Below are 16,594 nucleotides of genomic sequence, written 5' to 3'. Positions count from 1 at the left end.
GCATAAACAGCATACAGGCCCCTAACTGGACACATAAAGCCATTATTGCAGTTCGGGCAGTGGACTTAATTAGTTGAGGAATGAGTCATGTGAGGGAGACAGAGGGAGGTGGGAGGCAGGCAGAGGGTTGGGGGAGAGTGGCTGGCAACTTGTTAGGAGATAGTCCGTTTGCCATCTAGGAATGCGGGAGGGAGGGGTGGCATGTGCCCAGGCTGCGCATGTGATGCATGCGTGTCAGGGCCAGTGAGGATTGGTAAATGCTGACAGTGATGTAGGTACTTGAATTGGGAGAGTGTGAAGGGCAGAGGAATGGGAAACTGTTGGGAGGAGGATGTGAGGGCAGAAATTGAGGCCAGGACGATTATGGAAGAGAAGGCTGTGCTACGAGGATAATTCCTATCTGCGTAGTTCATAGGAACTGGTGTTGGAGGTAAGAGTCCAGATGGTGCAGGTTGAGAAGCAGCCACTGAAACTGAGTGTGTTGTGCTCAGCTATGTGTAGTGCCATCAGGTGGTCAATTTTGTTCTTAGCAACAGTTTGGCGATGGCCCTTCATCCTGGTAGACAGCTGGTTGTTAAAAAACTGTGAAAGGTTCGCAGCAGAGTTGGTATATGTCATGGCTACTTTCACAGATGTTCTGGCCTCTGATGTGGTAGCAAGTGCATGGGAGTGCCACAGGGACAGACTAGGATGTTTTAAGTAAGGTAGGTGATGGAACACCACTTTAGGAGGGATGGAAAGGATCCTGGGTAGGATGTCCCCCATTTCAAGGTATGATGATAGATAATCACAGCCCTGGCAAAGGACATGGTTCAGGTGTTCTAGTCCAGGATAATACTGGGTGATGATGAGAACACCCCTTTGTAGCTTATTCTTGGGGATGGTAGGAAGATTGGAGGTGTACATGAAATCTGTTTGCAGACTAAGTTTGGGCAGTAGTGTTTGTCCATGAAGGCCTTCACGTAACTTTCAACTTATTTAGCAGGGGAGTTCCGTCACTGTAGGTATGACCTCCATAGGTGGCCAGGCTGTATGGGAGGGATTCTGAGGTGTGGAAGGAATGGTAGCTGTTGAAATGCAGGTACTGTTGACGGTTAGTCGATTTAATGTGGACAGAAGTGTGGACGGACCATTAGAGAAGTGGTAATAAATGTTCAGTAAGGAGGCACATTGGAATGAGGAGAACCAGGTAAATCAGTTGGGAGAGAAGGTATGAGGTTGTGCAAGAATAAGGATAGAATGTCTTGGCCAAGTGTCAAGATCATGAAGATATCAACAACAAATCTCAACCAGCCCAGAAGGATTAGAGGCAAACCGTCTGCTTCCCTCTGAGCTGTTATCCACCAACCCCAACTCCTCTATGTGCCTCCCACCACTCTCTCCCTCTACCAACCCTCATCTCCCCCAGCCCACCTGCCGATCTGAACCAATGGCATTGTATCCAGTCAGCACAATATATGGGCATAAGAGGGACGGAGGGAGGGAGGGAGGGGGAGAGGGAGGGAGGGGGAGAGAGAGAGAGAGGGGGGGTGGGAGTGTGTGTGTGTACTCTAACTTGAGAAAGGATTACCCTAAAAGCCAGCAAGTTTTCTTTCTTTTTGTTTGCGCATGTCGATGACAACAATTTTGCTTTTTGTTGGGAGGTCTCCTTTACTCCTAAATTATTGATGAAGTACATGGTAGTAATGTTTTGTCATTGTCCTAGGTTCAACATCTCACATATATACCATTGAGGGGATGCCGACTCAGTTCTTTTCAGGCGGACATAGGGAAGAACAGGAAGACACACATGGAGAATAGGTAAATGTTTCTGGGTCTGGAGTCAGTTTCCCAAACAGGCTGGGTATAGCACAAGGGCATAGCAGCATCTTCATGGCCCACATCACCAGAGTGTGCCCGTAGTGTGTGCAGTAATGAATAGCAAAACTGTGTTTTATACTGTAAGTTATCTGGAGCAAATTGTGTGCTAATCAAAGAACATTGTACAATATGTACAACTGAATGAGGCAGAGCAGCTGTTCAGACATTGGCTTCATATTCAGGAGGAAGAGCTGCTCTGAATGGCCTACCTCACTTAGGTTTTCCTAAATCACTAGGCGGGTTCTTGGATGCTTCCTTAATCAAGGTCATGGTCAACCAAAGACCTTGCTTGTAATACATACTTATGTATTCTGCACATATCTATATTCTGAACTATGAATTTGCATTGCATTAGCATGACAGACCCTATACCACCATGAGAGTCCTTAATGAATAAAAATAAATGAGTAAAATAGCAGTTCTACATTTAACATTACTGTGAACATCTGAAAATATGATCTCCTACACCATTATATTCAACACAAATCCTTCTGAGCCTTTGTACTATTCTATTGGTACATATCAAAATACTCCATGTTCCCCATCAATTACCTTCAGGAGGCGAAATTATTAGTATTACTGATAAACATTTATGGATGTAAAAGAAATTAGTATAGCTTTCGGAACTAGTAACAAATTTTTTCTATGGTAGAAGCTAGGGATGCGTTGCGGAAGATTACAAAGTAAGAAGGAGTCTCTCAACACCGAGGATGAGAGAGACCCACCAGTTGTCTCCCTTCATCCTCACAACAGGTGCTACTTGTATCTCATCAATATGTAAACAATGGGAGAAAATAATGCTCCTAGCCAAATGCAGAATCATGTAATACAAGAACGTAAATTACTTATTAGAAGCACTGAGAGCTGAATAATTATTTGGAGTTCAAAGTCAGTAAAGGACAAAGTTAGTTTAATGAACTCTAGGCTTATTACTCTGCTTGAATTAGATCTTGATTGTACTGAAAAAGATTTGCGCAGCAAAGTGACTCACCTGAGATCACATTTTTAACTGAGAGAGGAAAAAGTCGCTAACAAATATTATGGTTACATACAGTCTCCCTGTTCAAAATTAACAAATGCCAGAAATGATACCGGAAATAATCGGTAACTATATGAGTTCGAGACGCAATAGTGGCTAGAAAACTACGCATGTTTGGCTTTACAGGCAATCACTACTGGCAACTGAACAGTTACTGTAATGTAAACAAAGACTTACTGATATCCACATCGTCGTCGATCACTTCTAACGAATCACGCTTCCGTTTAATAGATTTTGGAGCACCAGGCTTGTCATTAGCAGTGTTACCTGAGTCTCTTCTGTTTTTCCTGACATTTGCATTTTGAACAGAAGCATCGTTCTCTTCACTCCCTACCGACTCTCCTGCCATGTTTACGTTTGAAAACATAAATATTACCTTCTGCTTATTTGTGGTAGCGTCTGTTAATCAAAGAAGTTAGTAAAGACGGTTTTGTTCTTAGTAATTGTAATTTCGATTCTTTTGCTATTATTTTATTATTGACTTTTTTTGACTGCTCGGCCATTACAAGGTAATTGTAGCAGCATATTAGTAACCAATACTGTTTTCGACACATAAAATTCCGTTTCGAATAGATACATCTATACTGCTGAACAAATGGCGACCACAAACTTTAGTAAAATATCCAGGACTCTTGTCGATGGCTTAGCTTTGGTGTGCTTCATTGCCGTAAATAGTTCCACGCATTGTTCTGAATTCTGTTTTTATTGAAAATAAGGAGATTTTGAGAAGCTGATTCAGCGCAAGTATGTTGGGTGTGGCCCCCGCTCCGATCACATTATGATTGAGAAAGTGGTCATTCTACAAGAGTAAACCAGTCATTGACCCATCGTTGATGACAATAACTGTTGGTATTGTGCATAAAGTCCGTATAAGGCAACTGAATGAATATAGGTTTCTCATACTCAGTTCTCTGATTTGCTGTTACAACACACCAAAAAGTCACTGTAGTGAGCCTGCTTTGTATTTCGAAATTTTTCTCTGTACATTGATTTGCCTTGTGGAACAACACAGTGTAGGTAAAATAGGCATTTATCCTACAAAAGCTTGCAGTAAGAAAATTCTGTAAATTTGATAAACAAGTATATTGCAAAAGCCTCGTAAGTCATTGTAGGTTCTTACTCTCCTACACGCCAATACATTTACTCTCCAATGATACTCATGGTTAATAATAAGAGTGAATTTAAGATTAGCTATGAAATTCACATGGAAATTACTAGAAGTATAAAGAAGTTGCATAGAGACAATACAGCCCAACTTCTTTTTCAGTATTAAATTTGTGTTACAATGCATAATAAGTGCGGACGTTGCCATTGGGTAGTCCGAATGGTATGCGAAGCTTCTGCGTCGGAGTTCAATTGGGGCGACTGTAGTGAGAAACTGATTGAAGTAATAGCTGAAGCTCTCCCACAGAAGTGTAGGTTCTGCAAAAAGAGCCAGGAGAATTGCTGAACAGGAAAGACTACTTTTGTTCTTGAGGCTGAATTAGTTTAAAGTATGTGAAATTTGAACTAGATAGAATGAAGGGGGAAAAGACAGTGAGAAGTGGATAAAAGCAAAAGTAAAACATTTGAGCTTCCAGTGTTTAATAAAGTTGACTTGTTGTGTGATGTAGTTGGGGAAGAGCCTCATGCACCAGCAGATCACAATATGGAGCAGCAGACTCCTATCAAATAAACTAAGTATGAATCGGTAACAAAAGAGATCTTGCTGCTAGGTAGTAGCAATGTGAGGGATGTAGGTCAAATTAGTAACAGCATACCAGGTCGAGTACGAGTCTTACATTTAGCTACATGACAGAGGTTAAAGGAAAATGTGTAAGGATTTCGATAAACAGGATTAGGTGATTATAGTAGGCAGAGCAAGAAACAGCGTTACTGAGGGCAGAAATTACAGCATAAAGGGTGACCTGTATGGAATAAGAGTAGCAATTGCACACTGAAGTGTGAGTCTAGTGGAGGTTCTGTAGCATCACGACCACCTCTGGCTTAACACTTCTGTGAACCATGCTATCACTGAGTTTAGCAGGCTGCTGGTAACTGAAATGGAATCTCACATGAGTCCTGTGGCCATTGCTACAATTTCAGATTTGTGGATGTACTAAACATAACTGAATAAAAAAAGGAAAGAAAAACTGGCTGAGCTTCTTGCAGAAAATATGTGAATGGGCACCATCACACAAAGCAAGATTCCTGTCGTTACTGTTGTCAGAGGGGTACCTTTTTTAGGTTGGAGTCAGGATTCAGACACCCTGTTATGAAACATATTACAGTAACAGAAGAGCCCTACAATAACCTTAAGTATTCACAGAAAAGTAAAAAAAAGCACTCCGTATTCAGGCCACGAGTGGCCTACCGGGACCATCCGACCGCCGTGTCATCCTCTGTGGAGGATGCGGATAGGAGGGGCTTGGGGTCAGCACACCACTCTCCCGGCCATTATGATGGTATTCTTGACTGAAGCCGCTACTGTTCGGTCGAGTAGCTCCTCAATAGGCATCACAAGGCTGGGCGCAACCCGAAAAATGGCAACAGCGCATGGCGGCCTGGATGGTCACCCATCCAAGTGCCGACCATGCCCGACAGTGCTTAACTTCGGTGATCTCATGGGAACCGGTGTATCCACTGTGGCAAGGCCGTTGACCCACAGAAAAATAAGGCTAGCTCATTTCATCCCAGTCTGACATAACTTCCTCTGATCAGAGTGATGACCTTCACATGACACCAGTAAACAACCCCCCCCCCCCCCAAATCTGTCACCTACACAGCATTCATGCCATCCATATATAGAACACAGCCAACCGCATTGCATCCACATAGCTGTGACATGCCACTAAACTCACTGAACCACATTTTTGCAGAAGACTGACAACCAATTTGCATCCACACAATCACAACACACGGCTGAATGCACTGCTCCTGACCAGACCCGCTTCAGCTGATATCATGCAACATATGCTGCCACCACCCACAACTGCATACCACCATGTGATTTCCCAAATGAAATGCACAGTTCGCTGGAAGTGCACGAGACTGTGCTGGATTTTTAGCCGCCTAGACACTAATGGTTCAGATGGCTCTGAGCACTATGGGACTGAACATCTGAGGTCATCAGTACCCTAGACTTAGAACTACTTAAACCTAATGACGTCACACACATCCATGCCCAAGGCAGGATTCGAACCTGCGACCGTAGCAGTCGCACGGTTCCAGACTATAGCGCCTATAACCGCTCAGCCACCCCAGCCGGCCCACCTAGACACTCACAGAGACAATGACAGATTGCATTTATTGTGCTTACTTCATGATAAAAGGCTTTATGGGTGTCAGTACACCACCAGATGACTATACGTTATCAACACAGGCTCCAAGGTCAGTGTGTCACTGCTTCACCATTCTCTTCACTAAGTGCAACACCTGTCCTCACACCCGTCCATGCCTCTGTGGCGAAATTTTGACAAATCGAGTCTATAGCTCACAGATACACAGTCCATGTCGGTCTCGCTGAACAATTAACCTAGATATTTATTGTTGCAGATCTGAAAGAACCTGTTATTGGTGACACTTTCTCTGACACTTCAACTTGGTCCCAGACCTGATATATACAACCAGCAGACGCCCCACCACTGGGGTCTGTGGTCACACCGTTTCGACAGCTCAGCATAATGACACAACACCCCAGCACCCTGACCGCCATCAGCCACAGACAAATCCGACGGTCATCAGCTCCTTCAGGAGTGCCTCTGCACAATCAATCAGCTGCAACACAAACAATTTTATTCTGACATGTGTGAAGTAAACATTCATTTACGCCACAAAAACAACACCATCAGAGGCAAGATTCAAGACATCAACATGAACTCCTGGAGACATGGCAGTACTTCAATGGACTATGCCAGCCTCTTCCACTCATCACCTTCTCCTTGCCAACAGACTTACAACACACCGACTTGGCTCCTCTATTGTCATGCACGTAGATAACCATTGCATTGCTCCCAGCAAGTACTTCAATGGATAATACAGCATCACCTGCCCACACATCCCTCTCTGAGTTTTTGAGTGACTCTCTGCAGATACGTTTCAGAGAGTGTGCCATTAAGAATGGAACAGTCCATAAGATCATCTCCATATCAGGCATCCTGGTGCGTCACAGGTCACGTCGACTACAGTTAGACCTACATCTACATCTACATCTAAATTTATACTCCGCAAGCCACCCAACTGTGTGTGGCGGAGGGCACTTTACGTGCCACTGTCATTACCTCCCTTTTCTGTTCCAGTCGCGTATGGTTCGCGGGAAGAACGACTGTCTGAAAGCCTCCGTGCGCGCTCGAATCTCTCTAATTTTACATTCGTGATCTCCTCGGCAGGTATAAGTAGGGGGAACCAATATATTTGATACCTCATCCAGAAACGCACCCTCTCGAAACCTGGCGAGCAAGCTACACCGCTATGCAGAGCGCCTCTCTTGCAGAGTCTGCCACTTGAGTTTGCTAAACATCTCTGTAATGCTATCACGGTTACCAAATAACCCTGTGACGAAACGCGCCGCTCTTCTTTGGATCTTATCTATCTCCTCCGTCAACCCGATCTGGTACAGACCCCACACTGATGAGCAATACTCAAGTATAGGTCAAACGAGTGTTTTGTAAGCCACCCCCTTTGTTGATGGGCTACATTTTCTAAGGACTCTCCCAATGAATCTCAACCTGGTACCCGCCTTACCAACAATTAATTTTATGTGATCATTCCATTTCAAATCGTTCCGCACACATACTCCCAGATATTTTACAGAAGTAAATGCTACCAGTGTTTGTTCTGCTATCATATAATCATACAATAAAGGATCCTTCTTTCTATGTATTCGCAATACATTATATTTATCTATGTTAAGGGTCAGTTGCCACTCCCTGCACCAAGTGCCTATCCGCTGCAGATCTTCCTGCATTTCGCTACAATTTTCTAATGCTGCAACTTCTCTGTATACTACAGCATCATCCGCGAAAAGCCGCATGGAACTTCCGATACTATCTACTAGGTCATTTATATATATTGTGAAAAGCAATGGTCCCATAACACTCCCCTGTGGCACACCAGAGGTTACCTTAACGTCTGTAGACGGCTCTCCATTGATAACAACATGCTGTGTTCTGTTTGCTAAAAACTCTTCAATCCAACCACACAGCTAGTCTGATATTCCGTAGGCCCTTACTTTGTTTATCAGGCGACAATGCGAAACTGTATCCAACACCTCCCGGAAGTCAAGGAAAATAGCATCTACCTGGGACCCTGTATCTAATATTTTCTGGGTCTCATGAACAAATAACGCGAGTTGGGTCTCACACGATCGCTGTTTCCGGAATCCATGTTGATTCCTACAGAGTAGATTCTGGGTTTCCAAAAACGACATGATACGCGAGCAAAAAACATGTTCTAAAATTCTACAACAGATCGATGTCAGAGATATAGGTCTATAGTTTTGCGCATTTGCTCGACGACCCTTCTTGAAGACTGGGACTACCTGTGCTCTTTTCCAATCATTTGGAACCTTCCATTCGTCTAGAGACTTGCGGTACACGGCTGTTAGAAGGGGGGCAAGTTCTTTCGCATACTCTGTGTAGAATCGAATTGGTATCCCGTCAGGTCCAGTGGACTTTCCTCTGTTGAGTGATTCCAGTTGCTTTTCTATTCCTTGGACACTTATTTCAATGTCAGCCATTTTTTCGTTTGTGCGAGGATTTAGAGAAGGAACTGCAGTGCAGTCTTCCTCTGTGAAACAGCTTTGGAAAAAGGTGTTTAGTATTTCAGCTTTACGCGTGTCATCCTCTGTTTCAATGCCATCATCATCCCGGAGTGTCTGGATATGCTGTTTCGAGCCACTTACTGATTTAACGTAAGACCAGAACTTCCTAGGATTTTCTGACAAGTAGGTACATAGAATTTTACTTTCGAACTCACTGAACGCTTCACGTATAGCCCTCCTTACGCTAACTTTGACATCGTTTAGTTTCTGTTTGTCTGAGAGGTTTTGGCTGCGTTTAAACTTGAAGTGAAGCTCTCTTTGCTTTCACAGTAGTTTCCTAACTTTGTTGTTGAGCCACGGTGGGTTTTTCCCGTCCCTCACAGTTTTACTCGGCACGTACCTGTCTAAAACGCATTTTGCGATTGCCTTGAACTTTTTCCATAAACACTCAACATTGTCAGTGTCGGAACAGAAATTTTCGTTTTGATCTCTTAGGTAGTCTGAAATCTGCCATCTATTACTCTTGCTAAGCAGATAAACCTTCCTCCCTTTTCTTATACTCCTATTAACTTCCATATTCAGGGATGCTGCAATGGCCTTATGATCACTGATTCCCTGTTCTGCACTTACAGAGTCGAAAAGTTCGGGTCTGTTCGTTATCAGTAGGTCCAAGATGTCATCTCCACAAGTCGGTTCTCTGTTTAATTGCTCGAGGTAATTTTCAGATAGTGCACTCAGTATAATGTCACTCAATGCTCTGTCCCTACCACCTGTCCTAAACATCTGAGTGTCCCAGTCTATTATATCTGGTAAATTGAAATCTCCACCTAAGACTATAACATGCTGAGAAAATTTATGTGAAATGTATTCCAAATTTTCTCTCAGTTGTTCTGCCCCTAATGCTGCTGAGTCGGGAGGTCGGTAAAAGGAGCCAACTATTAACCTAGCTCGGTTGATGAGTGTAACCTCCACCCATAATAATTCACAGGAACTATCCACTTCTACTTCACTACAGGATAAACTACTACTAACAGCGACAAACACGCCAACATCGGTTGCATGCAATCTATCCTTTCTAAACACCGTCTGTGCCTTTGTAAAAATTTCGGCAGAATTTATCTCTGGCTTCAGCCAGCTTTCTGTACCTATAACGATTTCAGCTTCGGTGCTTTCTATCAGCACTTGAAGTTCCGGTATTTTACTAATGCAGCTTCGACAGTTTACAATTACAATACCGATTGCTGCTTGGTCCCCACATGTCCTGACTTTGCCCCGCACCCTTTGAGGCTGTTGCCCTTTCTGTACTTGCCCGAGGCCATCTAATCTAAAAACCCGTCCAGTCCACGACACACAACCCCTGCTACCCGTGTAGCCGCTTGCTGCGTGTAGTGGACTCCTGACCTATCCAGCGGAACCCGAAACCCCACCACCCTTTGGCGCAAGTCGAGGAATGCCTTGTTGTGGAATATCTCATCAGATGAGAAAATTATGATGTCATCCAGGTAGGCATAAGAAAATGATGACTTGAAGAGTAACCTATTGATAAAGCTTTTTTGTGCTTGTGCTGTGTATTTAAGACCATACAACATAAACACAAGGCATAATCTGCCCCTCTGACATTTTCTGGGCGTCGCCCATAAAATTGTTCACCAAGGAAGATGGATCTTACTATCGTGGACAACTATCCAATTACAAACATATAGAACTTCACCCATTATCTGGCAAACGCTTCCATTTTTAGTATGGTCGAGTGTGAAGTGGAGTAATTACTACTACAGATTGCCAATATGTCAGTGGACAAACTCTTACAACAAGGCATAATATGCCCCTCTGACATTTCCTGGGTGTCACCCATAAAATTGTTCACCAAGGAAGATCGATCTTTCAGATTGTGTGGCGACTATAGAATCTTACTATCGTGGACAACTATCCAATTACAAACATATAGAACTTCACCCATTATCTGGCAAACGCTTCCATTTTTAGTATGGTCGATTGTGAAGTGGAGTAATTACAAATATCTGTGTGCCCAGATGACGTTCCCAAAACAGCCATAATGATGCTGTTTGCTCTATTCAAATTTGTGTTTATGTTGTATGGTCTTAAATACACAGCACAAGCACAAAAAAGGTTTATCAATAGGTTACTCTTCAAGTCATCATTTTCTTATGCTTACCTGGATGACATCATAATTTTCTCATCTGATGCGATATTCCACAATAAACACCTCAAAGACGTTTTCGACAGCCTGACACATTGTAAATCCATCAGGATTCAACAGAACAAAGACTGCCTCACCAGATCATCACCCTGGCACACCCAATCCTTGATACACAGCTCCTCATAATAGCAGAAACTAAAGGCTCTGCTATCGGAGCTGTGTTACAATGAGAGGCAAAAGGCTCCCACATTCACTCCATTTCTTCTCTCGCTATTTCACTCCATCCCACAGTAAGTCGTCTACAGCTCACTCTTGGTGCTCTATGAGGCAGTATGATGTAATCTGATTATTTACAATGATTGCCCCCCTCACAGATTCTACTCTCAACCCAATCAAAGCACCCTGCTCTCAACAGTATCAATATTTGGACTACGTAACCCAGGTTACCAAGGACGTCTACCACCTCAGAAACACAAAGAATGTTGTAGCGGACTATTTCTTACGCAACAACACCTTCTCATCTATAATATATTATAACCAGTTCGCTGAGGTGCAAAAAACGCCAACAGCCACGAGCCCTCACTCATGATCCAGACACGAAAGCTAAGAATCGAATTTTGTCATGTCCCAGGTGTGACCCACCTCATACCATGTGGTACTTCTCAAAATAGGATACATCCACTCATACCTCAACACTTCTATAGAACAATCTTTGAACAGCTTTACACTCTGACACACCCCAACATTCACTCTATCACTCGTCTAGTGACAGACAAGTTGATTTGGCCTAACATCAAAAAAATCACACCCTTTGAGCTCGCTCATGTATACTATATCAAAAAAGTAAATTTTTGTGCCATGCACAACATCCACTAAACCAGTTCATTATACCAAAAGGACACTTCCAGCTCATTCATTTTGACCAATGGCTATCACTATATCCTCTCGACTATCGATCTTGTCACATGATGGGTTGAGGCAACACCACTTAAAGAAATTACACCCAAAGCCACCACCAAAGCAATAGTAGAAAATCAGATTTATAAACAACGACCTCCTCCTCGAAGGGCAACAGGCAGAACACCTAACTGCAGGTGGCTCTGTAGTGGGACACTTCTTAAGATTGGTCACACTGCCATGTTACGTTGACACAGCCATCCTTACTTCCCCATACACCAGCGACGATGTACTCATGGGAACGCACCACGCTTCCTTTCGTTGGGCACAACTGCATTATTGACACTGCTCAACCTAACAATGCACCAGCTGCGCCTCCTACTCCCTACGCCCCCACACACTTACACTATGACTGGCTGCACCATATGCTAGCAAACCTCCACGATTTTCGTCTGTATCCCATGTATCTCACCACCCAATGTCCTCAATGCTGCAGATGACATGCACCCAGAAACGCAACCTACTTCTGCATCATATAACCACCTTGGCTCTTCATGCAACCTCCCTCACAATGCTTAACAATGGAAGGGGGAAGGGGAGGGGGAAGACTGTGGAAACATTGCTTTGTGAACTAATAATGCTGGCAGTGGACTTAGCTCCAGTGCAACAGACTCCTAGACAGGTAGTTGGTCTGATGACTTAACTATGTTCAGATGTTTGTGTATTCTCATAGCATTAGTAGAGGTTGTTCTACAGAGTGACAGGATCGTGCGCTTATTCGTTGTAATCATGTCCTTTATGCGGAGGATCAACTTGTTTATGAAGCATATGGATTCCTTGGCATGCTTTCTATCAGACAACAACAACCAGTAAAGTGATTGTAGTGACTTCAATAAAGATTTCCTAAAGGATTCTGATAGGAAAATGGTCTGAAAAATTTATTTCGATCATACAATCTCAATAACTGACTTTCTAACTAGCATGGATGAAGACAGTAGAACTCTGATTGACAATATTTTCTTTGGTGACACTTAAACCAAGAAAATGAATCTATACCCAGTCACAAATGCTCTTTATGATAATGGGAAACAGTTAGTATGGATAAATAAGGTAGTGCCTTACAGTATAAATTCCTTTCAGTGGAAATCAGAATAATTAATGACTCTAAGACAAAGATTTTTAAGAAAAGCATAAAAGAGATGACATGGAATGAAATTTATAGTGAGCCAAATGCTGGCATAAAAATTAGCCTATCCTTTGATGAATTCACAGCATTATTTGAAAACATCTTTGCTCATCAACTGAATAGAAACACATTAAACATCCACACAAAAATGGATAAACACAGGGTTAAAACGACTTTTGACAGGAAAAGTAATGCTTTTGACTGAATAAAGGCTGATTCACACTAGACTCAATGGAATGAAAGAGTAAGCAACATCACTATCAAATTACGGTGTATTTGCCCTAGACTGAATGTCAACTCAACGTCATTTTGATTAGCCCATCCCCAACAGGTGAAATCAAGATAATGGGATATCATCCACGATATAAAAAAGTCGGAATATCAGAATCAAGAAATTACCGAAGATAAGGTGTGATAATGGCCAAGGCAAACATCAGAACACATATTCTTGATGAAGTTTGTATACTAAGTTACTCAGAAGTTAAATGAGAGAAAAACTGTTATCCAAAAACTTTAAAACATTTATATTTGTTATATTGCGAAAATATGTAACTACAAATACATCAAAAATATTCATAAGGCAGAGTCCCTAAAACTTATCCATTTTGGTTTTTTTTTAGCACCAATGTTAAAAAATATTTGCATTTTACTTCTTCAGTAAAGCTGACATTTTCACGTTATTTAATGAAAATTGTTTCATCAGCTTATATTCCTATTAATACAAAGTATAGGCTTCATCTTTGTTCAGGTATTGTGAAACCTAAATAATTTTATGGTTTCGGATACCTGTCTCTGTTCTGCAGCGATGTAGATTGGGCCATATTAAAATTACGAGAATCAGAATATAAGTAAAAATAATGCAGATAGAATATCAGTATCATCTGACTGAGGCACCAGGATCTGTGCGGCTGCACAAGGCTCCTTGTTGGCCCTCTTTCTCTTATTTATTTGCATAACCTATCTTCCTATCTGAACAAATCAGAAAGCACACATTATCCCATTTCTTCAATGACATGACCGTTACAATTGCTGAAGCATTAACAATTGAAACAGCACTTGCATATCTATTTATGAAGAGCTTCTAAATTGGTTTCGATCAAACAGGTTGTCTCTGTTTCTCATCAACAAGACACAGTACAAATAGTTTCGCAAAGCACAAAATATACATGATTGAGTGACCATGAAATATAAAGATAAATTCAAATTGGATTCATAGTGTTTTTTCAGACTAAATATTGGGTGCAATATTAAATTGGACACTTTGCATATTAGAAGTATGCACATCTAGATCTACATTTACATCTGCAACAGTACCTCAGAATTCATAATTAAGTATGAAACTTCCTGGCAGATTAAAACTGTGTGCCCGACCGAGACTCGAACTCGGGACCTTTGCCTTTCGCGGTCAAGTGCTCTACCATCTGAGCTACCGAAGCACGACTCACGCCCTGTCCTCACAGCTTTGCTTCTGCCAGTATCTCGTCTCCTACCTTCCAAACTTTACAGAAGCTTTTGTAAAGTTTGGAAGGTAGGAGACGAGATACTGGCGGAAGTAAAGCTGTGAGGACAGGGTGTGAGTCGTGCTTTGGTAGCTCAGATGGTAGAGCACTTGCCCGCGAAAAGCAAAGGTCCCGAGTTCGAGTCTCGGTCGGGCACACAGTTTTAATCTGCCAGGAAGTTTCATATCAGCGCACACTCCGCTAGAGAGTGAAAATCTCATTCTGGTATAATTAAGTACTTGCCAGAAGGTTCACAGAACTACTTTTAGGCTATTTATTGACCCTTTCACTCTCAAATAGCATGTGGGAAAAATGAACACCTAAACCTTTCTATACGATCTCTGATTTGTCCTATTTTACTATGATGGTCATTTCTCAAAAAATATTTTTGCATTTAAAAGAGAAAATTGGTGATTGGAATTTTGTGAATTTGAAAATGACGAATAACTCCTTTGTTTTCACAATTTCCGTCCCTGCTCGATATTTTCCATCTATTCCATCTGTAAGGATTCCAAGCCATGCAACAAATCTCCAGCAGCAGATGGACAAGAGTAGTATAGTCTGTCTCATTGGCAGATTTGTTGCATCTTCTAAAACTTCTGCCAATAAAATGCACTCTTTGATTATCTTCCCCCACAACATTGTTCGTGATTGTAGTCCCTAGGTATTTAGCTGAATTGACACACTCTGAATTTGTATTATTTATGGTGAAACGAAATGTAGCTGATTCTTTTTAGTAGTCCTGTTGAGGATCTCTCACTTTTTATTGTCCAGTATCAGTCCAACTTTTCCCACCATCAGAGACATCTTGTCTAAACCATTTTGTATTATTTATGATGTACTGGCAATTTTATTGGGCAGTAAATGACAGCATCGTTTGCAAACAATTGCTTAGGACTGTTCACATTTACTCCAAATAGTTTCTATAGATTAGAAACAGCAGAGGGCCTGCAACACTTCCCTTGGGAATCACGATATCACTTTTTCTTCGTTTGACCACTTTCTGTCAATTACTACAGATTGTGTCCTTTCTGACTATTGACCACATCTGATACAGTCCTCCACAGGTACGCAATTATGATAGAAACTAATTGTGAGGAATGGTGTTAAAAGCCTTCCAGAGATCTACAAATATGGATTCTACTTGACATTCACTGTCGATAGTACTCATTGCTTTGAGTGAATGAAAGATCAATTGTCTTTCACAAGAATGAAATTTTCTGAATCTGTGCAGACTATGGGCCAGTTGTACAATCTCAGGATAAATCCAGGGCTAGCTAACCGAGGAATACGTTAAACACAGGTAACTTGGAGTGCGAGTTGCATGTAGCCATTTTATTCCTCGGTAAGTTATTCCCAGAATAGCCTACATGTCCCATAAAGTTGGAAACAACTGAAGAGTACTCTGTGTATTTTCGAGTACGGCACTTCATATTTATTTAGTCGTCATCTGCAGAAATAGCATGTCAAACATTAGTGATAGAAAGCAAAAGTTTTCGCTTGAGGATACTTTGAGGCTATTAGATATTGTAAATGAGTTGGAGTGTAGTAGAAAACACAAAAACTGCTCCAGTTTCATTCAATGAAAATATTAGTGCAAAACATTTAACTAAATTGGTAGGGTACTTATATGTAAAACGAGCTATCTTGAAATTAGTTAAATGATCAGGTATTTGTTATTTGACCAGTAAGAGATCTTTCTATATTTCCAAATAAAGTACAGGAAAAAAATATGTAACAGTTTCATTCACGAACAACTTCATATTGATAGGCAGAGTAACTACAAAAGAGGCATGATTATTATTATTTTAAAGAAAGAAACAGAATAAAAGTATATTATTTTAAAGAAAGGTAGCAGAGGCTACAGATGTGGAATGTAAGTTCCAAATTGAGTACCACAAAATACACGATTTGATAAAGTTGTCGACAGAAGGACTCCACAGTCATTTGAAAGATGGTGAATTATAAATAGGGACATAAATAGAAGCAACTATTAAATGTGATCTGCTTTGTGAAATAGTTAGTCTTTTCAGTCCCTCCAACAAACTGTGACAACACAGACATCACGGAGATTGAATTGACTGAAAATTCTGAGAAGTGTTACTGGCCAGCTTGCTATTGTATTTACGCCTTAGAATGATTAATTCATTACAGTAGCAATGGGTGTACTACAGAAAATACCCTTACTGCATTACTGAACACTATTTGTGCA

At 41.6% G+C, this 16,594-nt stretch overlaps 1 protein-coding gene and 1 pseudogene across 1 annotated transcript in view; both read right to left on the bottom strand.

Annotated features, from left to right (window-relative positions):
- Positions 1-3,269, bottom strand: part of LOC124798283 (U4/U6.U5 tri-snRNP-associated protein 2) — a 67,135-nt gene extending 63,866 nt beyond the window's left edge. The window contains exon 1 of the mRNA XM_047261610.1: positions 3,077-3,269. Within this exon, the coding sequence (XP_047117566.1) occupies positions 3,077-3,266 (190 nt within the window). The 5' untranslated portion in view covers positions 3,267-3,269. The remainder of the gene's footprint in view (positions 1-3,076) is intronic.
- Positions 3,270-5,422: 2,153 nt separating this feature from the next.
- LOC124724646 lies at positions 5,423-5,540 on the bottom strand (annotated as a pseudogene).
- Between the last annotated feature and the right edge of the window lie 11,054 nt (positions 5,541-16,594).

The sequence above is a fragment of the Schistocerca piceifrons genome, chromosome 1 (genome assembly GCF_021461385.2).
Source record: "Schistocerca piceifrons isolate TAMUIC-IGC-003096 chromosome 1, iqSchPice1.1, whole genome shotgun sequence".
Taxonomy (NCBI): domain Eukaryota; kingdom Metazoa; phylum Arthropoda; class Insecta; order Orthoptera; family Acrididae; genus Schistocerca; species Schistocerca piceifrons.
Note: the sequence above shows the minus strand (reverse complement) of the source record. Positions and strands in the feature narration are given on the sequence as shown.